The sequence below is a fragment of the Monopterus albus genome, unplaced genomic scaffold (assembly GCF_001952655.1).
Source record: "Monopterus albus unplaced genomic scaffold, M_albus_1.0 scaffold316.1, whole genome shotgun sequence".
Lineage (NCBI taxonomy): Eukaryota > Metazoa > Chordata > Actinopteri > Synbranchiformes > Synbranchidae > Monopterus > Monopterus albus.
The window spans coordinates 250,809-271,592 of record NW_018128196.1 but is presented as its reverse complement, the minus strand read 5'-3'; the positions used below and the strand labels follow the sequence as shown (position 1 = coordinate 271,592).

General features: G+C 45.0%; 1 protein-coding gene across 1 annotated transcript in view; it reads right to left on the bottom strand.

Annotated features, from left to right (window-relative positions):
* The window catches only part of rasal2 (RAS protein activator like 2), a 53,640-nt gene extending 39,324 nt beyond the window's left edge, over positions 1-14,316 (bottom strand). The window contains 3 exon segments of the mRNA XM_020623905.1: positions 996-1,119; positions 1,399-1,526; positions 13,699-14,316. Coding sequence (XP_020479561.1) covers positions 996-1,119; positions 1,399-1,526; positions 13,699-14,209 — 763 coding nt within the window. The 5' untranslated portion in view covers positions 14,210-14,316.
* Between the last annotated feature and the right edge of the window lie 6,468 nt (positions 14,317-20,784).

The following is a 20,784-nucleotide window of genomic DNA, read 5'->3' as shown; positions in this document are numbered from 1 at the left end:
AGCTCAGACACACACTGCACCTTCTCTTGGCCTATAACCATCATTTTATTAAGGCACAGACTGACGCAACAATCCACACATAAGCACTGGCATTTCAAAAATCTTTCATGGGCCCCTGCAACACCAGCAGGGATCCCAGCTCAGCGTTTTAACCAGCAGAGGCAGAAATGTGGTGAAAATCTCCAACACGGGTGATGCACAAAACTACTAACACAGCAACAACATTTAGACATTAAGCTTCTTATTCCAGTTGAAGTGATTCCCCTGAATTCACTTCCCAAGCCTGGAATCCAGCACTCCAAAACTCCAGGATATTCCAGGACTTCCATGTAGCTAAATCACTCCTCAGTGGTACAGTTGTGTGTTTCTGGATGCAGAGATGCTCTTACACACTGACAACAGTGGAACATCACCACATACATTTACTCAAGAACTGAGCTCAAATCTGAGGTACTTTACTCTGTTTTATGCTACTTCTACTCCACTACTGCACTAAATGTATTCTAGAGATTCAAAGTACAAAATATTATTACTGTATTATATCAACCCATCATTATAATAAAAGTTAAATACCCTTAAGTGCACTGCAACATTTGAGCGATGCTGTATTGGTAGTTATAATACAACAGTATTATTCTGCACAATGAATACTTTTACTTGCATCTTACTACTTCTGCACTTTTACTTAAAACACAGAATGCAGGACTTTTACTATAACAAAGTACTTGTACTCTGATCTGAGCTGCACACCGACTTTACCTGTCACTAACAAACACACAGCGCGACTAGAAACCTGCTCGGCGGTCTAGATGTCATCACATCCGCTGTTTTGTGCAGACTTTAATCCCTGCTGGGTTGGGCCTCACACACACACACACACACACACACAGGCACACACACACACAGAGGTAATCCTGTCCTGCTCTGTCTCAGTTTCTCTGCTCTGACATACAGTAATAACAGCTCCTGAGCTGGTTTGTTGTGGTGGGGCTTACCCAGCAGGATGGCGCCCTCTGGCTGAAACTCTGGGAACTGTCCCTCTGAGGGAACGCTGACTGTCCTGCGGAGACTTCTGGCCTTGGCAGAGTCTGTGGGGCTCTCCTGAACCTCACCTGCAGCCTGGAGGAGGGGGACGGACACATGTAAATGCTAGAAAGGAAGGACTGAGTTAATCAAACCAAAATTTATGTAAGGCTGAATCTGATGTCCTGGAACCCTCGGTTAGGAGTTAATACAACAGACCAGAACAAGTGGATGAAAGATCTCAAGACACAAGGATAAAAAACGTTCATCAGTCTGTTCTTCTTCTGTTAACGATGGCTGTATATTTTAGTACACGCATGCTGTCTGCACTCTGTGGGGTTTCTTCGCTACATTAAAAAAATTGTTGGTGCTCACCTCCTCATCCTTGTTGAGCAGGATGAGCTGGCTGTCAGTCAGGATGCACAGCTTTCTCTCCCAGGCCCCGCTGTCGGTGTACGGACTCTGGCCGCAGGAGAAGCGGTGAGCCGGAGGACCCTTGATATCTGAAGGCAGACAAGGGGCATGTTAGAAAGCACACACGGCGCAAAGGCTTGTTAACACCAGACACTAAACCTGAGTTACTTTCTGCAGGAGCCATAACCACATGTCAGGGCATCTGAATGTTTAATGCTTAATTGTGATGGTTCATTCATGCCAGCACTGCTACAGTTTCTTTTCCCATATGCATTACAAATGAACTTCATAGGTATTAGCAGGTGTCAAACAGTGTGAAACAGATGAGAATCAGGAGCCTGAGGCGAGTTCACATTGGGCTACGACAGGAACCATGGCTCTGCAGGGAGCACATGAAGCAAACCACACCTGCAACACCTGCAGAGGGCGCTGTGGTGCCGCCACCCCCCTTGTCAGCAGGACATGAAGGGGCTGGCTAAAATACAGTGATGTGTGCAGGAAGCAGCAGAGGTCAGAAGTCACTGCTGCAGCACATGATGTGACCTGAACTGTCACTCAGGCAGCAGGTTTCTGTTACATCAGGTTGATTTTCACCTTCAGGCTCTTAGGCTTGGATGATAATATATCCGTTTTATTTTATATTTATTTATTTATTTAATCTGTGTTAGACTCAAATAATTTTCTGTTTTTTCAGTTCATATTTGCTGTGTCTTATCAGCTCATGTGTAAAGCACTTTGAACTGACCCTGCAAAAAAGGTGCTTTAACACAAAGTTTGATTAGTTATAAAAAAAAAAATCTGCAGCAGCAACAGTAAAGTCTGCTACCAGAACACAACAGCAAGAACAAACCTACAACCAAATGCAGGCAGTGATCCAAGCACACCGCGTTTCCCTTTGTTTCCACTAAGACAACGAGTTCTTGGAACTGAGCCTGAGTGCAGGTGACTCCGGGTGTCAGTGTCAGGGCTGTCTGTTGTGACTGGTCAACAACAACAAACAATGTTGTTGGGAAGAGATTATCAACACTTACAGTGAAAGAAAAACAAACTGAAACATTATGGAACCCAGGCCTTGAAAGAAAACCATGATCAGCTCAGCTTGTTTCATTCTTCCAGTCTGTGCTACTGCTGCCTCTGAACAGCGAGAAACATCTGGGACACACAACAACCTCCAACCAAAGAATCTCGAGCTGTATGAAGGTCCGGGTGACAGGTTGTCTTGTTCCTCCAGAGGTGAAGGACTAGAAGCCTGTCTGAGCCTCATATCATCTCCAGCTGAAGTTATTTTTACACAGATCTGACCTACAACTGGGTGACAGCTGACAGGCCAAACCGCCACCCAGCGCCCAGCAGGGCCTCGTCAGGGCCGTGTCTCCAGTAGTCAGGTCTCCTCTGTCGGATCCCCTCACTGTGTCCAACCCACAACCCACACAAGACGTGTGGAGACGCCACCTTTGGCTCTGGAGAGTCACAGCGGGACTTTTTCCCCAGTGTCTGACATTCTGGGGATAAACTGATCAATCAGATCACCAAGACAGTGATCAGCTGATTGATCAGTGACCCTGCTGGTTGGGTCTCCACTCAGTCCAGAGTCTCCTGCCGTCTGTCACTGTATGTTAAACAGCACAGCAACCTTTTGTTGTCTCAGGGCAATGTTTCAGACACTAAGCTCCTGTATGCGTCCCTACATCAGTCCTACGTGTTGGACAAAGCTGCGTCTGTTTGTCCATCAACCAGGATGAGTAAACAGACGGTGCTTTCACTGTGGCTGATTGTGCTGGGATCATTCAGCGTTTGTTTGACTGGGGAACAAACCACACACACACACACACACACACACACACACACACACACACACACACACACACACACACACACACACAGTGACTCTGACATGTGACTGTACTTGCTGCAGTTTGTCCTGGACATGATTATTTATATGCCTTTCAGAAGCCTGACAGATCTTCTACATTAGTGAACGGTTTTCACATTGAGTAATTTGAATCACAGTGAGTGGCTCCAGTTGTACTGAAGTGCTGGTTCACCGATACTGCAAATTTAGATCTTCTCTACTGTGGCGTAAACAGTTCCAGCTTGTTCCAAAAGTCTGGAAATCTGCTGTTTGAGCCCTGAGCAAAGTAAATACCAGTTACATTCACCACATCTGTGGCCCATGAGCCTAAAATGCTGAACCAAACAAACACTCTAACACTTCAACTCTGATTCTTAAGGTGTTACACCTCAACTTTGTAACTGTGTGTGGTTCATATAAAAAAAATAAAAAAAAATTCACTAAGTGACTAAACTAAATTTGCCAGTGCTGTCAATGATAATTCCAACAGCACCCTCTGCCCCTTTACATATGGCCTAAATGAAAAACATAGAGGCTGACAAGAGTCTGACCAACCTTCACAACGCAGCAGCCGGTTAAAAGGTCTCACGTAGTGCTCTTCATACCAGAGCTGCAGAGAACAGGGAAGTTTTAAACACTTCCGCACTATAAACGCTGTTGTCCCACAAACTAAACCACAGTGCAAATAAAGAAACATGCAGAGATTAGAAACTCTCTCAGCTAAGACCAAGTCACTCTGGAGGAAAAGAAGTGACCAGTTGTGTTATTGTGTTCTGTCCAGAAAGCAGCTGAGGATCTACATTTTCAGCAGACTATTTCTGGCCGCATGCTAAATCATCCATGTCAGAGCTCGGGCCCAGAATCCCTAGAGAGATGTGGAGGGAGTCACACCTGCACACACAGTTCAAAGCTGCTGAGTGAACAAGCAGCGACCAAAGAACATTAACTGGCCAGTTTCTCCGTTCAGTCTCTGAGCATCGCAGAGTGACTCCAAGTCCACTAATTAGCTGATCTGAGGCATGTGGACGGCTCTGAGCAGCACTGAACAGAGGTGGGACAGCAGGCTGCTCCCAGATCATTTGCTGAGACAGACGGAGGCCTGCCACCAGCTGCTGGTCTTACATAACACCTTGTACCTGCCTGAACTGCTGTCCTGCTTTGGCCCGGTGTCACGCAACCCTCCACAGACATCAAGACGGAGCTGTGAGGCCTTTAACTGCTGAAAATATACACCGATAATGACTGGAGCCTGAAGGACGTGACCAACATCTGTGTCAAGACAGGAAATGAGCCAAACTCAGTGAATCACTTATCCAATTTAAGATGAAGATCAATCTGCTGTGACACAAAACCCCAACACAGAACCTCCATTAAAAATCTGCCATTTCAACTCTAAGAAACTACATTACCATCCAGAATTCCACATCCTTTAGGCACTAAACTAGGTTCGGAGTTGATCCCTTGGGACATGTGTGTTTCCTGCAGTTTCCTTTGTGGCCAACTACTGTCTGAACTGCCACGAAGGTTTGAACAGACATGTCTGGTTCCTGTACGACTGGTCCTAGCGACTTTGATGATCCTTTGAATTGTAATATAGCGCCAGCCTCAGGTCGACAACAACTGTTTGATTTCTTCTATTAATACACGTTTGCCATATATGGGACACTTGCAATATGTGTAAAATGTTATATATAAAAAAAAACCTTTTTCTAAAGGAGGTCTGGTGTGGCTAAAATGTTCAGACCAAACTAATTCTTTGTTCTTTTATCGATCGATCAGCTAATAACTGAACAAACTCTACTGACGGTGAGATTATCGTAAAACATGAAGTCTTCCAGAGCTTTCAGCCACAGATCCAGATCTTCATCAGCAGGTATACTCTTCTCAGACATCACAGCCATAAATTAGGTGTACGCCAAACTACTATCTCTGAGGTCGAGACACTGAACAAACAATAAAAGAAAGGTTTAGATTTTTTTTAACCAAACTTCTATAGAACAACTATCATTTTTACAATTATACTGTTGTGATGTATTGCAAATGTAACAAACATGTATCAATGCATTTATTTAAAAAGAGAAAAGCAACCATAAAAGTTATTTTTCCGGTTCACTGGTGCAGTGAGCTGCTCATTCTCCTTTTTAAAACCATGCTGCACTTTAATTGTGCAAGATGAATCAAAGCAAGGCGGCGTCCGCAGGAAGTCCTCTCTGCTACCTCCCTGCCCACAGAGACCCACAGATGGATTAAGCTTCTATATTTGTCCAGGTCACTGGATGAGCCAGGTCTGGTGAAAGGTCAGAGCCGCCAGTCGGGGCGCCACAAAGCAACCAGACTGGAGCAAGACGTCATCGGAGCATGAAAACAGTCTGTCTGCTGCTGAGTGTCCAGAGAGAGATGCGCAGCAGCTGCATCATATCTGCTCACTAATGTCTGATGTATATTTTTACTTCTGATGTACTGAACCTTTACCAACTGAAACAGCCACATAGATAAATTTGTTCCTTATCCAGTAGTGACCGACAGAGAACACCAGTACAGTCCTCTTCTTTGACACTTCTTTACTCGACCACTTTTGAGTTTTGTTTCTTAGTGGTACATTTTGATAATGATACCTTTACCTGTAACAAGAGCCACAATAATGAGTCCACAAAAATTAATCACACGCTATTCTGACAACCGAGTCGTCGGTTATGTCATTTTTCAACATCTTCCTGTTTCTTCTTGACCTCGGGTTACAGTGAAGTGAATCCGTTTTGAGTAACAGACTGTTGGACAGAAAAAAAACAGACGTCACCTCGGACACGCCTCACTATTATCGACTGAGAATCAACATCATGAATCAGCAGGCAACCCGATGATGAAAACAGTCTGACTTGTAACAGAGGGTTTTTAAATTATGCTATATGAATTTCTGTTCAAATCAGCTGAGCGGCTTCACAGTCGTCACTGCTCGGCACCATGTCCATGCCTGATTTATTGCTTTGAACCACATTGTGCAAATCTGTTCCCAATCTCTTGACCATTTCATAGTTTTGACACAGACCATCTTAGGTCTCCCGATTGATGATTAGTCTTCCAAACAACTGCAGCATAATGGTACCATGACGGCAACAAGGAGCGTGTTCAGCTGAGGCCTAAACCTCTGATGCTCTGTGAAGGATTTATCAGCTATAAAAACGTCTCTGTAACTGCTGAACAGGATTTGACAGTGTTGTTCAGACTGTTTCTATCTGTCACTGTGTGGCTGGTAAAAACAACACAGAATAACTGGACTGAAGAGAGACTTGAATTTGCAGAAAAGGTGAATTCTCTGTTGTCCCCACTTCACAGGACAATCTGTGTTCACGCCAGATGTAATGAGACGCTCAGGAGTGAGGCACTGCACCTGCACAGGCCTCAGAAGAGGGAGAGGGGCGTCTCCACCAGTTATTTAAAGTTAAGAGCGCATACTTGTATGTCTCAGGTGTTGCGTATGTGCACGTTGGAGTGAAGAGAAACTCGACTCCGACCAAACCTCCACTGGGAATGTCAGGGAGCTGGAGAGTCCGCCACCTGTCCACACAGCAGCTCCACAAAATGTCTCGTGCTCTGAAGCTGCTCACATTCATATCACAGCTCTCTCTCTCTATGCTCACATTCATATCACAGCTCTCTCTGTCTGACCACAGTGTTTCTACCACTGCAGCAGGGTGCGACTCCTACTAACAACCTGAAACGTACACTACACACCTGCTGGAATCTCAGCACGTAATGTGAGAGATGACACACATGGTGACAAATCCACAAAGAATGACAAGCTCTTATCAGACAGAGCGACACACATGCAAACAGACAGCGGGGAGAGAGATATCTGCAACAGGAGAGCCAAGCTCTTGCTGCAGATAAACTTTATATTTCTACAATCACTACACTGGCTGATAACATGAACTAGGACACAGGCTAATGACAGCAATAGAGCTGGGAGAAAGTCTGTCACTCACCAGTGTTTCAACACAAACACATTTGTTTAATGGTCTTACCATTAACAGCAGAGAAGAGGGTCATGTCTGTTTAGCAGGGTTTCGACTGTCCCATCTGCAATGCATTTAATAGTAATAAAAACACAAACCCATCGCTTCAGAATTGTGACAAAGTCATGATCTCAGGTCTGAGTGGGAAAAAAAAAATCATGATCCTACTCTGTGCACGACAAAGATGGCGACAGCTGTAGCCTCAAAACGCTTAGAAGGTGCAAACATTAAAAATCCAGGATAAACATGAGACTAAAACTTGTTCAGTGTTCTGTTGAGTAAAACTCAGAAAAATCTAACAAATAGAACAGTTAATAGACATTTTTATCAAAACACTCAAACTAAATCAGCATTGGGTGCCGCCAGGACAATCGTGTCATCTCTCACAGGGTTAAGAGTCTGACAGGTTCTTACAAGGATACAGCACACACACACACACACACACACACACACACACACACACACAAACAGGCCAACAGAGGCGGCTTTGTCTGTCGACCTGTATATTCCCCTCTGAAGCGGCCACGTCTAGGCTCCATAACAACCAGTAAACATAGCAGGTCTCCTCCAATCATAGAGCAGCAACATCACATCACCGCTTTATCAAGATGGGACCAGTGAACAGGAAGGAGGGGCAGGGGTGAAACCACAGCAAGAACAGAGAGGGGTGTGTCGCTGAGACTGGCCAGGCTGCAGTCACAAGGCCAGAGCGAACACGTGAGCGCGCTGTGCTTCCATCCTCATACGGTGCATGGACTCAGTGCACGAGCAGCAGAAGGACCTGTACTGACCTGCAGCAGTGTCAGACGACGGGTCTACTGATCAGAGAGCTGCTGATTCTGTAGCACAAAGTCTCTCCATGTCATTTAACACAGCAGCAAACACTCAGGGAGCCAGTTCAGCCCAAGTCTGTCGATCCTCCAATCTGACCACAAGATCAGGATACCAGTAAAACCAGTTTGATCATCTGACAGCAGTGATCTCTGTTTTTGAGAAATGAAATACAACATTTTAGGCCTCAGCGCTCCATTAACATTCCAGTGCCTCAGAAGTGGCGACCTCTGTCACAAAACACGGCTTCAGTCTGTGTTTCTCTTAAACGTAGAAAAACTATAATGTTTTTATTTCAGTAAGATGGATCCAACCAACATCTCCACGGCAGACTCCCAGCTGAATGTGAACGAATGAAGGTAAGCAAGGCGTTATCTGGACACAACTGCAGTTCTCTGTGTAGTCCGCCACAGCTCAGTGTCACACCGGTTACACTGGAGAATATAATTACTGCAGAATAATGTTAAATATATTCCATCCACTGTGATCTGAGGAGACACTGCAACTTCCTGCCACAGAACCTGCAGGGCTTCATCAGTGTCTGACAATAGCAAGATGTTTTGACATGTGAGAAGCTAAAGGCTAATAGTTCCCACACACACACACACAAGAAACACAGCGGCCCAGGTTCCAATAAATCTTCCACTGGTATTTTTAGTCGGGTGTAAGCGCAGAGGGGCTAAATCCCAGAGGAGCCTGGTCAGCTTTGACAGAGGTGTTGAACAGGCTGAGGAGGAAATGACAGCAATTAGCAGACAGGAAACAGTGCTTTTACCAAAGGGCCCCACATTCAGGCTGCGACGAGTCGAGCTTCTGTTCGGGCTCTGCTGGGAATCGGTCAACATCTCTATTATCGCCTGTTTGTCTCGTGTGATAAAGGCTGTGTGTGTTTACAGGCATTTCATATCTAATAGCTGACAGATGCAAAGCTGAGAAACAGACCTTTACAGACCGGTCTTTATGATTTATTGTAACGCCTGCAGAAAAAAAGACCCTCACTAGTAAATAGTTCACAGTGTGATTATCCAACAGGTCAGAAATGATCAGATGTCCTGCAGGGAGAGATCTGTGCATCAAGGCCCCATTAAATGGTTTCATTTCCTCCTAAACGGATGTCAGTCCCGGTGAACCTGACTTACCGTGACTCTTGATCCACATCTTAGCTCCACCCTCTGCTTCACACCTCTTTAACATCCCCAGACAGCGTTTATAAATGCTGCTCTACACTGGGCCTGTGGGTGTACTCCAGCAAAGTTGGAGAAATGTGAGGATATAAAGTGCATTTTTAAGTCACTCTAAGACACTCCCTCTCCCATGATCATTTGTGTCAATAGGCTAATGGAAGAAATAAAAAGGTTCTGCTTTATTTCCTGACATTTCACCTGGATCATTGGTGTAAACAGACGCACACTGGCCATACAGGACATTTCCTGTATGGTATAAACCACAGAATGACGAGTAGAAGCATATGAATGATGACCCGTTTGGCTTTCAGTGCAGGTGCTGACATTCTCCTGCTTGACACTGAGAATACGTCACGCCGTGCAGCAGCTGACAGAGAGTGACGGCAGCAGCTCTGGTCTGATAAGCTAAGGCTCTGGGGAAGAGAACAGCTCCAGCTCTCAGCTCAGCCACACAGAAACACTAGCACTATTCTGGTCACAGCACCACTCGCCACTTACAGGACACTATACGCCTGATTAGATCTGCTCTCAAGGCCATTTTGGTGGCATCTGAGAGGACAGCTGGCCATTCAAACTAAACTGTGCTGCAGTGTCTCACTAGCCGACAGAGAAATGATTCAAACACTCAGATGCAGCTGCTATTACCGTTCAGTCACGTCAGACATTTCCTAAAACGTTTTCAGGTAAACGCACTAAACCAGACTTCCTTTCAGGTTTTATTGATTTTATTCCTCTTGGTGAGAGATGCTGTTTGTGCAAAGTACAGCCAGTTAAATATGATCCCGCTGCATCTGAGGCTCCAAACTCCTTCACCCAGAGAAGCAGCTGAAACCGAAGCTAACCGAAAGAAAACCTCTGACTGAGGTCTTGGTGAAACAGAAATTAGCCCTTTATTTCATAAGCAGCGAGGGCGTGGTTTATCACTGCTGTGATATCAATAAAGAAAATGCATTTATCTCAAAGGTCAGAAAACTGACACCGCTGATTTATTATCTGTTGGAAGTGTCAAATGCTTCTATATGAGAGGAGGCTCAGAAAACACTGGATCTCAAAACAGCAGTTTCACCAACAGACACCTTTGTGTTTGTCGGAGCTAAACCCTGCTGTTCACATGCAGCCACACCTTCCATTTGTCTTTGGAAAGCTCTACACTGATATTAAAGTGACGTTACACATGATTTTCAGTGAAGTAGAGATTTCCTCGTGCTCTCTAAAACACATGGTTGTTTCATAATTATCTGCATGAAAGCATGAACAAATAAACAAATTCAACCAGTCCACCTTCTTTCAGACAATAAGGGAGTGTTAGAAGCCAGCTGAAACTGTGGACATCATGTCCCTGAAGCTGTGCCACAGTAAAAACTGTCTCCGTCCTCTGACAGTAGTTTATTGTTCCCCTGTTTGGTAAACCTGAACATGTTCACACACAGACAGTAAATAATAAGTGCACTACAGTGCAGCAGTGGTTTGAGACGTAAGACCATTTTCAGCCAAACCTACTAACCCGACTAGATTCATGACATTCGGACATGCAGAAGCAGAACCATCGAATCAGTCTGTGCTATCAATGTGTTTGTTGTTCCTCTGCTTAATGTTTAAAACATGCCGTCCGCATTTACATCTACAAACCAGATTTTCTCACTTAAGTGTCAGTCATAGAGCGAGTGAGCCAAGCCCTGCTCTCAGGGGTCAAAGGTGAACAGTGGTGTCACCTCCTGTCAGGCTGACAAGAGCAGCAGAGGAGAGCCTGATGGATGCATGAAGTTTGCTGTTGCCGTTTTCTCCATAAGAAAACTTCCTTATTCACTGCAGAGGTTGTCATTTGTCCCGGCCAGAGAAGCAGTGAACGGAACCAGAGCAGTCAAGTGAGTTTGGGGAAAAGCTCCAAGTCAAAGCCAGAACTGAGACAAAACGCTGTTTTCAAATGTATCTGCATTAATGAGGTCGCCCCCACTTTCCCACCGTTACTGGCCTGAGCTCGGAAAGGTTAATGAGCTCAGAGGAACTGCTCAGGGGTCCTTTTGTTAGGGGCTTTTATTGTGGAGGGACAATTTACATACAAAAGGGACACACACACACACCAGAACTGGCATAACTATGCAGGAGCTGGCTGCCAGGGCCAACACACACACACACGCACACCTCTGGTGAACAGTGCCAAAACACAACACACACTCACAGGTTAATTAGCCTCCAATTAGGAGTAGCTGTTCACTTTCACATGGAAACTCAGCAGTGTGAGAGGAGGAGGATGAATCAGCCTCTGTGTGTGTAGAGAAGTGAGAGCTCTGTGGTTTTTATTACCCAGCATGCTCTGGGCCTGCTGGAAACTTTCTAATACCCCTTTGTGTACTGCAGTTCCTGCTCACACCGATACACATCAGGGTTTCTACAGGTTGTCAGAGTTAAAGCAACACAATGCAACAATTTGTGGTCATATGCCTTGCGTTTAAATTTATAGAGAGGGATGAACGCTCCAGTGACTGTGGCATTTGACTACTGGGGATTTGAGAATTCTGTCTGAAAATGATTGTGAAAACATTTTACTTGTGTTATAGTTGCTTTCTGATCTATCTCCAATGAATCTGTGGCATCTCATAAGCTTATGACTCAATAACAAACTTCACTGATTTATTATGTTTAATAAAAATGAGACCATGACTGATGAAACACTTTGAGTTAAGAGAAATATTAAAAGTCAGCGGGGATGCTTTGTAAAACTAATGATCTGGACACAGACACTCCTCTGCAGGCATCACTTGTCAGTTCTGCATGAAAGCACACATTTATTATGATCTGGCTCAAAATATTACACCTGCACATCATGACACGTTCTGGTGGAAAATGCAATTAGCATAACTTAACCTTCAAAGTGGCTGCTTGGCTGAGCGTTACATGCTCTAAATTAATGTAAATGTTTTGTGAAGCAGCTGCAGGAGGAGGAGGAAGCCTCTGTCTCTCAACCAGCAAAAGGGAGGTTTTCCTCAGGAAACTCACTGTGATAGCAGAATAAAGTTCCACTGATCCGCAACGGAGACCAGCAAACACCGGCACAGGCTTTCAGCATGAACTGTGTTATAATGTGACTACATACACAGCTGGGTGACAGATGAGAGGCCAAACCACCACCCATCATCCAGCAGGGCCTCATCAGGGCCAAGTCTCTAGAGCAGCATCAGGTCTCCTCTGTTGGAGGAGGAAGTGTCCTTCCAAACCAGATCCCCTCACTGTGCCCAACCCACTGTGTCATCCTCATGAAGCCATTCAGTGACATAGAGCTGCAGCCATCAGTCAGTTCACTGGTAGAAATGAACCGGCACCTTTTTAGAAGCAACAGTCACTGACATGTTCTGGTTCCACCTTTAATGTGAGGACCTGATGCTTTTCTTTGTCAGATTTGAGAATCAGCTGAGTCTCTGTGGGTCTGCTGGTTGGACACAACAAGACGTGTGGAGACACCACCTTTGGCTCTGGAGAGTCACAGTGGGACTTCTTCCCAGTGTCTGACATTCTGGGGATAAACAGATCAATCAGATCATCAGGACAGTGATCAGCTGATTGATCAGTGACCAAGCTGGTTGGGTTTCAGTCAGTCACGAGTCTCCTCTCACCATCTGTACATTTGTAGTAACTCAACAAAGTGAATTCAGTGTTAAGTTCCCATGTAAAGCAGCTAAGACTGGTATTTTTATAAAACAAATGTTTGACAAGACAATTATCTGCTGCCGCTTCCATCAGCTTTACACTGTGCCCAAACTGCTCATCACACTGTTCCGGTGTAAGACGAGGGAGGAGTCTGTATCCAACTTTTCCTTTAACTCTCTGAAAGCGACAATCCAACACACATGCTCAATTTCACACTCATTTCCTGGACAAACCAGGGATTAAATAGTTTCTGAGCTCACTTTTCACTCTTCACACAAATCTACATGTGAATGAAAGAGGTCGACACTATGAATGTCTTCCACAAGAGACTGTATGAAAATGTGAGGCGTTATCTCTGTCACATCTCCCACTCTCTATACAGATGGCTTTTCACTCAGTGCAGATGCTTAGCTCAGGTGTAGACACTTCAGATTTTTGCTATGGCCGCCAACTGTTTGCTAACAGCAGATCTAAAAAGATGAAACTACATCAGTGCTGGGTTCACCGCTTGTTTCTGTTTCTAAAAACAAGGCGACAACATCAGTCACTGCAGGTTTCAGCACGAATTTAACTGATCAACTGTTATGTCAGTAATTTGAAGTTTCATGAAACCCTGCTGCAGCCAGAACATCAAGCTTCTTGACTTTTCCACTGATATGACTGAAACCACAGCCACAGGAATCTTTCCCATCTCAACCTGAACACAACATAAAGCCAGGTAAACAACCTCTCCTACCAGACTGCCGTTCTTCAGGTTCATCTCTGAAGACTCTGCTGATCTTGCGAGAGAATGAGGTGATGAAGCTGCTGACAGCGGGAGAACTTCGCTCAGCATCTGATCCCACCTTCCTGAGCACTGTCCTCTCGGGGCCAGTACCTGTACCAGGCTCAGACATGGACCTGAGGTAGGGGAAGATCCTGCGCAGAGACCTGGCCCTCATATGGCCTTCATGGGATTGATCTCCGCTCCTGTCATTTGGGGAGGTGCTGACCCTCGGTAAGCTGAGCAGCCGCAGGTGAGGGGTCTCTGTGCCTTGCCGTTGGTCCTCAGGGGCAGCAATCTTGGCTGCCCTCGGTGCCAAATGACCAGATGTCCTCCACTTGTATCTGTCTAGTGGCTGCTCGGGAGCCGGGTGGGAGTGGAATCTCTGCCAAGGCTTCCTGAAATGGTGCCAACTGTAGGAGGCCTGACAGGGACGCAGGACTGGGCCCTCGCAGCCCTCAGGGGAGGGTCTACTTTTATTCATGGTCCAGCAAACACAGGCCCCTTCCAGGCCGCAGGAGCAGGCAGATAGAGGCCAAAATAGCTGGTTTGCAGACCGCTGTTGTCCAACACGCACATACTAGCCTAACAACACATCCGTGATCGGAGTCGTCAGATCGGTGTTGCCCTCATGTTAATGGTGAGTTAAAGCTCCTGCCTCGCTCTTTCTCAACAAGCTGGTGACTGTCTTCCTGGGAGGAAGTTGAGCGTCAGATGTAGACCAAGTTTCTTTAGAGCGCAGCCAATCAGGTTTCACCAAACAGCAAAGCTGCAGACTGTGGTTTCCCGTATGAACAGGCTAGAAACTGAAACTGCCCACACAGTTTAGTGTGTCAGCCTTCTGTTTGCTCTCATCAGTGTAAAAACACAACACATAAAGCTACTAGTCAGGATTTCTGGTCTCAACTGTTCAAGCGCTCATTATCAGACACAAGTTACAGAAACACAATGCTTTGGTCTGTGCACCTCAGTTTAGTTAGAGCTCCTGAACCAACCAATTAGTCCCCAGAAAGATTCACTATGACCGGAATGGAAAGTCTCAGTTTCCATTGATATGCCATAAATCTGCTGCCTCCAGACTCAGTGTGAATATGTGCTGCATTTCTTTGTCTTGTATGACAATTAGTTGAGTGCTCTCGGGCCTCCAGCTGAGCCAGGAGCTTATAAATATTCATTATTGTTAGAGAATACCAGCCACCCTCTCTTCCTCCTCCCCTCGCAGGGCCAGAGGCCTCTGCGTTCAGACAGGAAACAGGACCAGCATCCCACAGGGAGGGGACATGGTTAGAAGACCCATCCTTCTGAGCCAAGAGAGACAAGATGAGACCAGAGGACACTAAACTTTACTGCACTCTACTGCTGATTGATCAGGCAGGATGCAGCCACCTCTGCAGATTCGATTCATATGGAAACCAGGAGGTTTGCTGTTCTGGCAGCAGTTTGCATTCACACAGAGTCACAGGCTCTTAGTTTTTGCAGACACTAAAAGGTCAAAGAGTAGAATCTCAGCATCCAGACAGTAAATGCTTTTTGAGGAATTAACATCACCAACCCGTCTCCAACTTACAGTAAACATCCTCCTCATTCAAGTCAGACTGTAAGGGGTCAGCACTTTAAAAGCACTGCTGGCCTCAGTGGCCCACATATCGGCATTTATTGGACAATGAAGCAGCTGCTGTCCGGGTCGACACTGCATGTAGGTCAGAGTTAAGACCCAGAGAGGCTAAGCTGAGGATTCCGGGGCGGAGCCAAGTCCTACATCCAGCAACGGAGAGTCAGACTCCTGCCAGAGGCCTTCTTTGACATGAGGCTGCCATCAAAAGACAGTGTGATTATCTTCCAGAGGTACAGCCTTTGTAGCAGGGAAGTCCCTCGTTATGTCCCTGCTCCTTCACCACAGTGACTGGGCAGACTAAGACAGAGTTTTGTACTAAAAAAAAAAAAACAGAAATTGTGAACCTACCCTTATCTTGGCATCCTTTACTCCAGTCCAATCAAAAATTGATATCAAATAAAGGGGCATGTCTGCCAAAAAAAAGACTGCTCCACGCAGCCTAATCACTCCTCAGAGCAGAAATATTGCAAAGAAGAATGGGAGAAACGGCCCAAAAATAGTTGTGCCAAGCTTGTAGCATCATACTCAAAAAGACACGAGGCTGTAATTGGTGCTAAAGGTGCTTCAACAAAGTATTGAGCAAAGGCTGTGAATACTTATGTACATGTGATTTTTTTTCATTTTTTTATTTTTAATAAATTTGCTAAGATTTCAAACTACCTTTTTTCACATTGTCATTATGGGAGTATTGTTTGTAGAATTTTGAGGACAATAATGAATTTAATCCATTTTTGAATAAGGCTGTAACCTAACAAAATGTGGAAAAAGGAAAGCATTGTGAATACTTTCTGGATGCACTGTACAGCGTAATGTTAACTTCCAGTCTTTTTTAATAATAGCGGGGCAATGGATTTCTGTTGATACACAACTGGGATAAGTTCTTCATCTAGTTCTCACATTTGCAGGCACACAAATGTGTACACTTGAGGCTGAACCGATAGCATTTGCATCCTCCTCGACATTCAGTCTTGCAGCCCCATTTTGTCAACTGCAGGCAACTCTGGGCAATCAGTAGAAGGGTGGTCCAGAGAACTTGCCACACGTCACCATCTTTCTGCCACCCCCAGTGGGCAGGGTTTTCAGTTTGCATTTTACACACTGTTGCTTGACCCCATATGCAGGCAGCTTGGAAGAGAGACTGTTTCACATGCTGAACAAGGAATGCGCTTGTTGGTGGAATGGCATCATATGGTCTTTGCTTCTGAGCAAACAAATCCAGTCTTGCCTCATCAACCTTGTCTGTAGTGCTATTCTTGTCATACATTGCGATGACAAACTTCTCAAGGAAGGTCTGCATCTTCTATGAAACGTGGGTATTGACTGAGCTTTATGAAGACAGAGGTCACTTCAGGACAAACCTCCCATGCAATTTTCTTGCCTTTGCCTCAAAATGCTGACACAATATCACAGCCAGTGAAGGCGTGAAAGAACAGCATGCCACTGGATTTTGCTGGCCCAAGATTCACCGCCATATCATGAATTGGCAACCACCTGATGGACTGACCCTGGCCAAATTCAACCCAAAGCATTTCCAAACCTGCAAGCAAGCAAGCAAGCAAAGTTTATTTATATAGCACCTTTCTAAACCTGCGTTACAAGGTGCTTTCCAGTAAAACACCTTGCATCCTGGAGAGTCACAAAAACAATGATGGCAACAACAAGAATATCTGTGTCACATGCTTTAATCAACACAGATTTCATATGTTGCTTGACAGCATATTCTTCAAAGTTCTTTGATGTCTTTGGAGACCATGAATATATGAGAGAGGACCCGACAATGATAATAGCATCACATTTTGGTTGTGTGTCTGGAGGAGAAATGGTAGCTTCCAGAATGTTTGCAAGCTGAGACTTCTGACCGGTGTGGAGTTTACCTGTGTCACTCAGTGCTGCAGGGAATGACTGATTTTCATATTGAAAGAACTCAAGCAGATCACACTCTCATGATTGACAGGCTGTGAAGAGCTGTGAGAACAGACGACAGTCATCTTTGAAGACCTGCTTCTTCATGTCACTAGAAGCTGCAGCTGCCTCTTGCTGAAAAAAGTCAAGTTTGTTCTTATTGATTGGCCTATAGGACAAAGCCTCATCACCTAGACCATGGAAAAAGTCTCTTAAGGCATCTTTACCTTTCTCAAAATGAGTTCTTACAAGCTCAGCTGCACTAGGATGTGCAATAGTTTTTTGTTTCCAGTGTGAGCAGGTCACTTGATTCTTCATCATGCCAAACAACCTCTGGACCTTGTCAGTGAAGGTCTTCTGAGACTGACTGGCCTGGTCATGATGTCTGATATCTTCTTTTGATAATTTAGCCTGCGATGCCAACTCATACTGGTAGACTAACTGGCTAACTTTTGGTCCAGACACCATCCACTGGTGAAAACTGGTGGCCATATTGGAATTAAATTGACACCATTGAATTCTGCCAGTCATAATGTGTTCATTTTAATGTTTAAATAATGTTTCTATTCATTGAGGCTCTACACTGAAAACTGTTTTTCACATTTGACAAGACGGCCATCTTTAAAACCGGCGGCCATCTTGGAATTTCAGGTGAATAACATATTTTTGTTAAAGGGTACTTCCTGGACATCATTTGTGCCAAATTTTGTAATTGTATCACCAAGTGAAAGATTCTTATGGAATATTGACTTCATCTGCTGCACTAAAAATACTGTTTATAAGCAACAAAATATAATAAAATAATAAGTAGATGAATAAGACAAGGAAGGAGAACAAGAAGGTGAAGACAAAGAAGAACAAAATAAAGACAAAGCTGAAGACAAAACAGAAGAAGACGTCAATGAAGGAGGTTTGTTTATCAAGCCCTTATCAAAACCGGGGATTACTACGTGATTTACAGCAAATCTGTATCTACACAGAAGAGTGGGCAGTGCGTGACGCATTGTGGAGGTCTGAACAGGTGGAGACACAAAGTTCCCACAACCTCTGGTGTCAGTCCGTGTGCGTTTTAGTGTCCTGTCTCCGTGTGACTTGGCACGTTTACCTTCTCTACTGGCCACACCCATAGCCAACACAGAGCCCATTCAATAAGCGGTACAGGTTAACAGGCCATTCAGGACCCTAAAAAACTAAATCAGACTTGTGGAATCTCAGTCGTTTCCTGGCATTTGAAACCATAAAAGTCCTGGCCCTGCTGCTTCATTAGACGCCAGCATGTCCACTGCTCATCCCCATCCTGCCGGAAACAGCAGCATGCCCCAGCAGCAGCGGCAGCCTCCTGCTAAAAATAACCATAAAAAGACCAATAAATCAGTGGCTGGATACCAGCAGAGGGAGGGACAGAGACTTCAGGAATCCTGGGTAAATCTCCAGTCTCTGACTGACCTTCGCCGTCGCCACAGATCTGAGAATAGATGACGCTTTCAGAAGACAAACAGGATGTTCAAACAGCTCGACCCTGATGTGAGAGTGTTCACAGAACTTTTACTGTCAACAGCTGGAGGTGTTTTAGCTCAGAATCACCAAGAATGTCTGAGTCTTTACTGCTGTAAGCATATATTCAGGTCACCCAGCCGCAGATGAAACCGAGTCAGGCCTCCGGCCAAATGTGGCACAAACCTTTTATCTGGAATTTCAGAAAACGGTCAAAATAAAACATGACGTCTTGGCTCCACACCCTCCTGCTGTGTGACCCTGAGCTGACTGGGCAATGGAGAAACGGCTGGTGGAGCAGATTCTCCACTTGGTGCATCTCTGGGACCCCAGCACTATTACTACAGACTGTTAACTGACAACATCCTGTTTTTCACAAAAATAGCTGACAAATTAATAAATAATGAAATTATTGGTCAGAGCCCTAAACAACAAGAACAACCTGCCAAAGAGTCAAACATCTGAAGGCCCCAACAACACAACCCAAACCTGAAAGCAGGCAATGAACCTGAACTCCTGTGTGACTAAATCAGCTGCACCCCTTTTTGTAGCTGTCGATGTGTAGCTTCAGTGGTTCAGAGGTCATTACAACACACTGGTTTGTGCAGATTATCTTCGTGTGTCCCTCATCAGCGACCAACAGCAGCAGTGTCCGACACTGGAGGACAGTCACAGTTCAGGTCTAAATCAACTGAGGCGCTTTAATCCACAGCTGTTCACCTTCTGTGTTCCACTTCTGCTTCGTCCTCATTGTTTACCTGCAGTCATCAAGGTGTTTACATCCAATGAGGTAATCTGATTACTGCACCTGCACAAACTTGATATCTGACACCTCATGTAAACAGCAAAACTGGTTTGTCTTTATTAGGTTTAAGGATTAAACAGAAAGAAATCTGCTGCAGAAACTGTACCGTTTGGCTACATGACCAAGATTATACACTGTACAACACTCACTACTGGCATGGAACAAATAAAACCAAACTCTCAGGAAGTATCTGTGTGCCAGACACTTTGGACATTACCTGTACCTTCAGATTGACCTAATGTCAATGTATTTGCATTTGTACAGCAAACAACCAAACACAGCAGGTGCAATGGTGGCTGCGGGCAGCAGCGTGGTGTTGGCTGGCCTGAGCTAGTGTGGCCTGTGATCAACAAGTTCTCACAATGTGACAAGCTGGTGGAGTACACAGTGTTGGATTCTTCAATAACTTCTGTTACACAGCAGCTCTGGATCCACTTGTCACATCTGAATGAGTCTTAAGTTTGTTTCATTGTGTAACTGAAGTCACAGGTTCTGTTCAGATCTCAGATCCGCTGCTGCTGGATCTCCATTTTGTTTGCTGTGCTTTATCAGTTTTTTGTGCCTGTGTACACCTGCACTGTGTTGCACAGCAGCAAATACACAGATACAGCGATGGCAGGTCAGTCTGAAAATACAGGTAGCATCCAAATCCACTTCCTGTGTTTGGTTTGTCTGTTCCATGTGGACAGTTAGTGTTGTTCAGTACACTGTTGTGCATCACTTAAGCCATGTTAACATTAATGAAGCAGCCCGATTCACACTGACAACATGGAGCACCAGCCTGGAAAGGAGCTGAAATATTGATTGCTTATTGGTACTGACTGACACCACACACTGAAACATGAACTGGAGCTGACTTTTTCCACCTGACTGCGACCCAAACAGCCGAGCTCCAGATTCAAACCTCTGAGCTTAACAAACTTCAAATACTGATCTGATCAGAAAAGGTAGAACTTGGAGTCTGTTTATTGATCAGCTGATCATTTCCCCAGAGAAGAGACTCCACTCTGTTGAACTACAAGAAGTTCACTGGCGGTTGCAGAGAGACGTGACAGAGTGACACGTATTCACTCACAAACATTTTTTGCCAGAGTAAAGTGGGTGGCTTGGAAAGATCACGTCAACCACCAGACTCAGGTGTCGCTGCTGCTGTTACACAATCAGCTTACATTATAAACAGCTGACATCACCTACCGCCGCTGACGTTGGACATTTAAACCAGAGAAAGCTGCTCATGTTACCT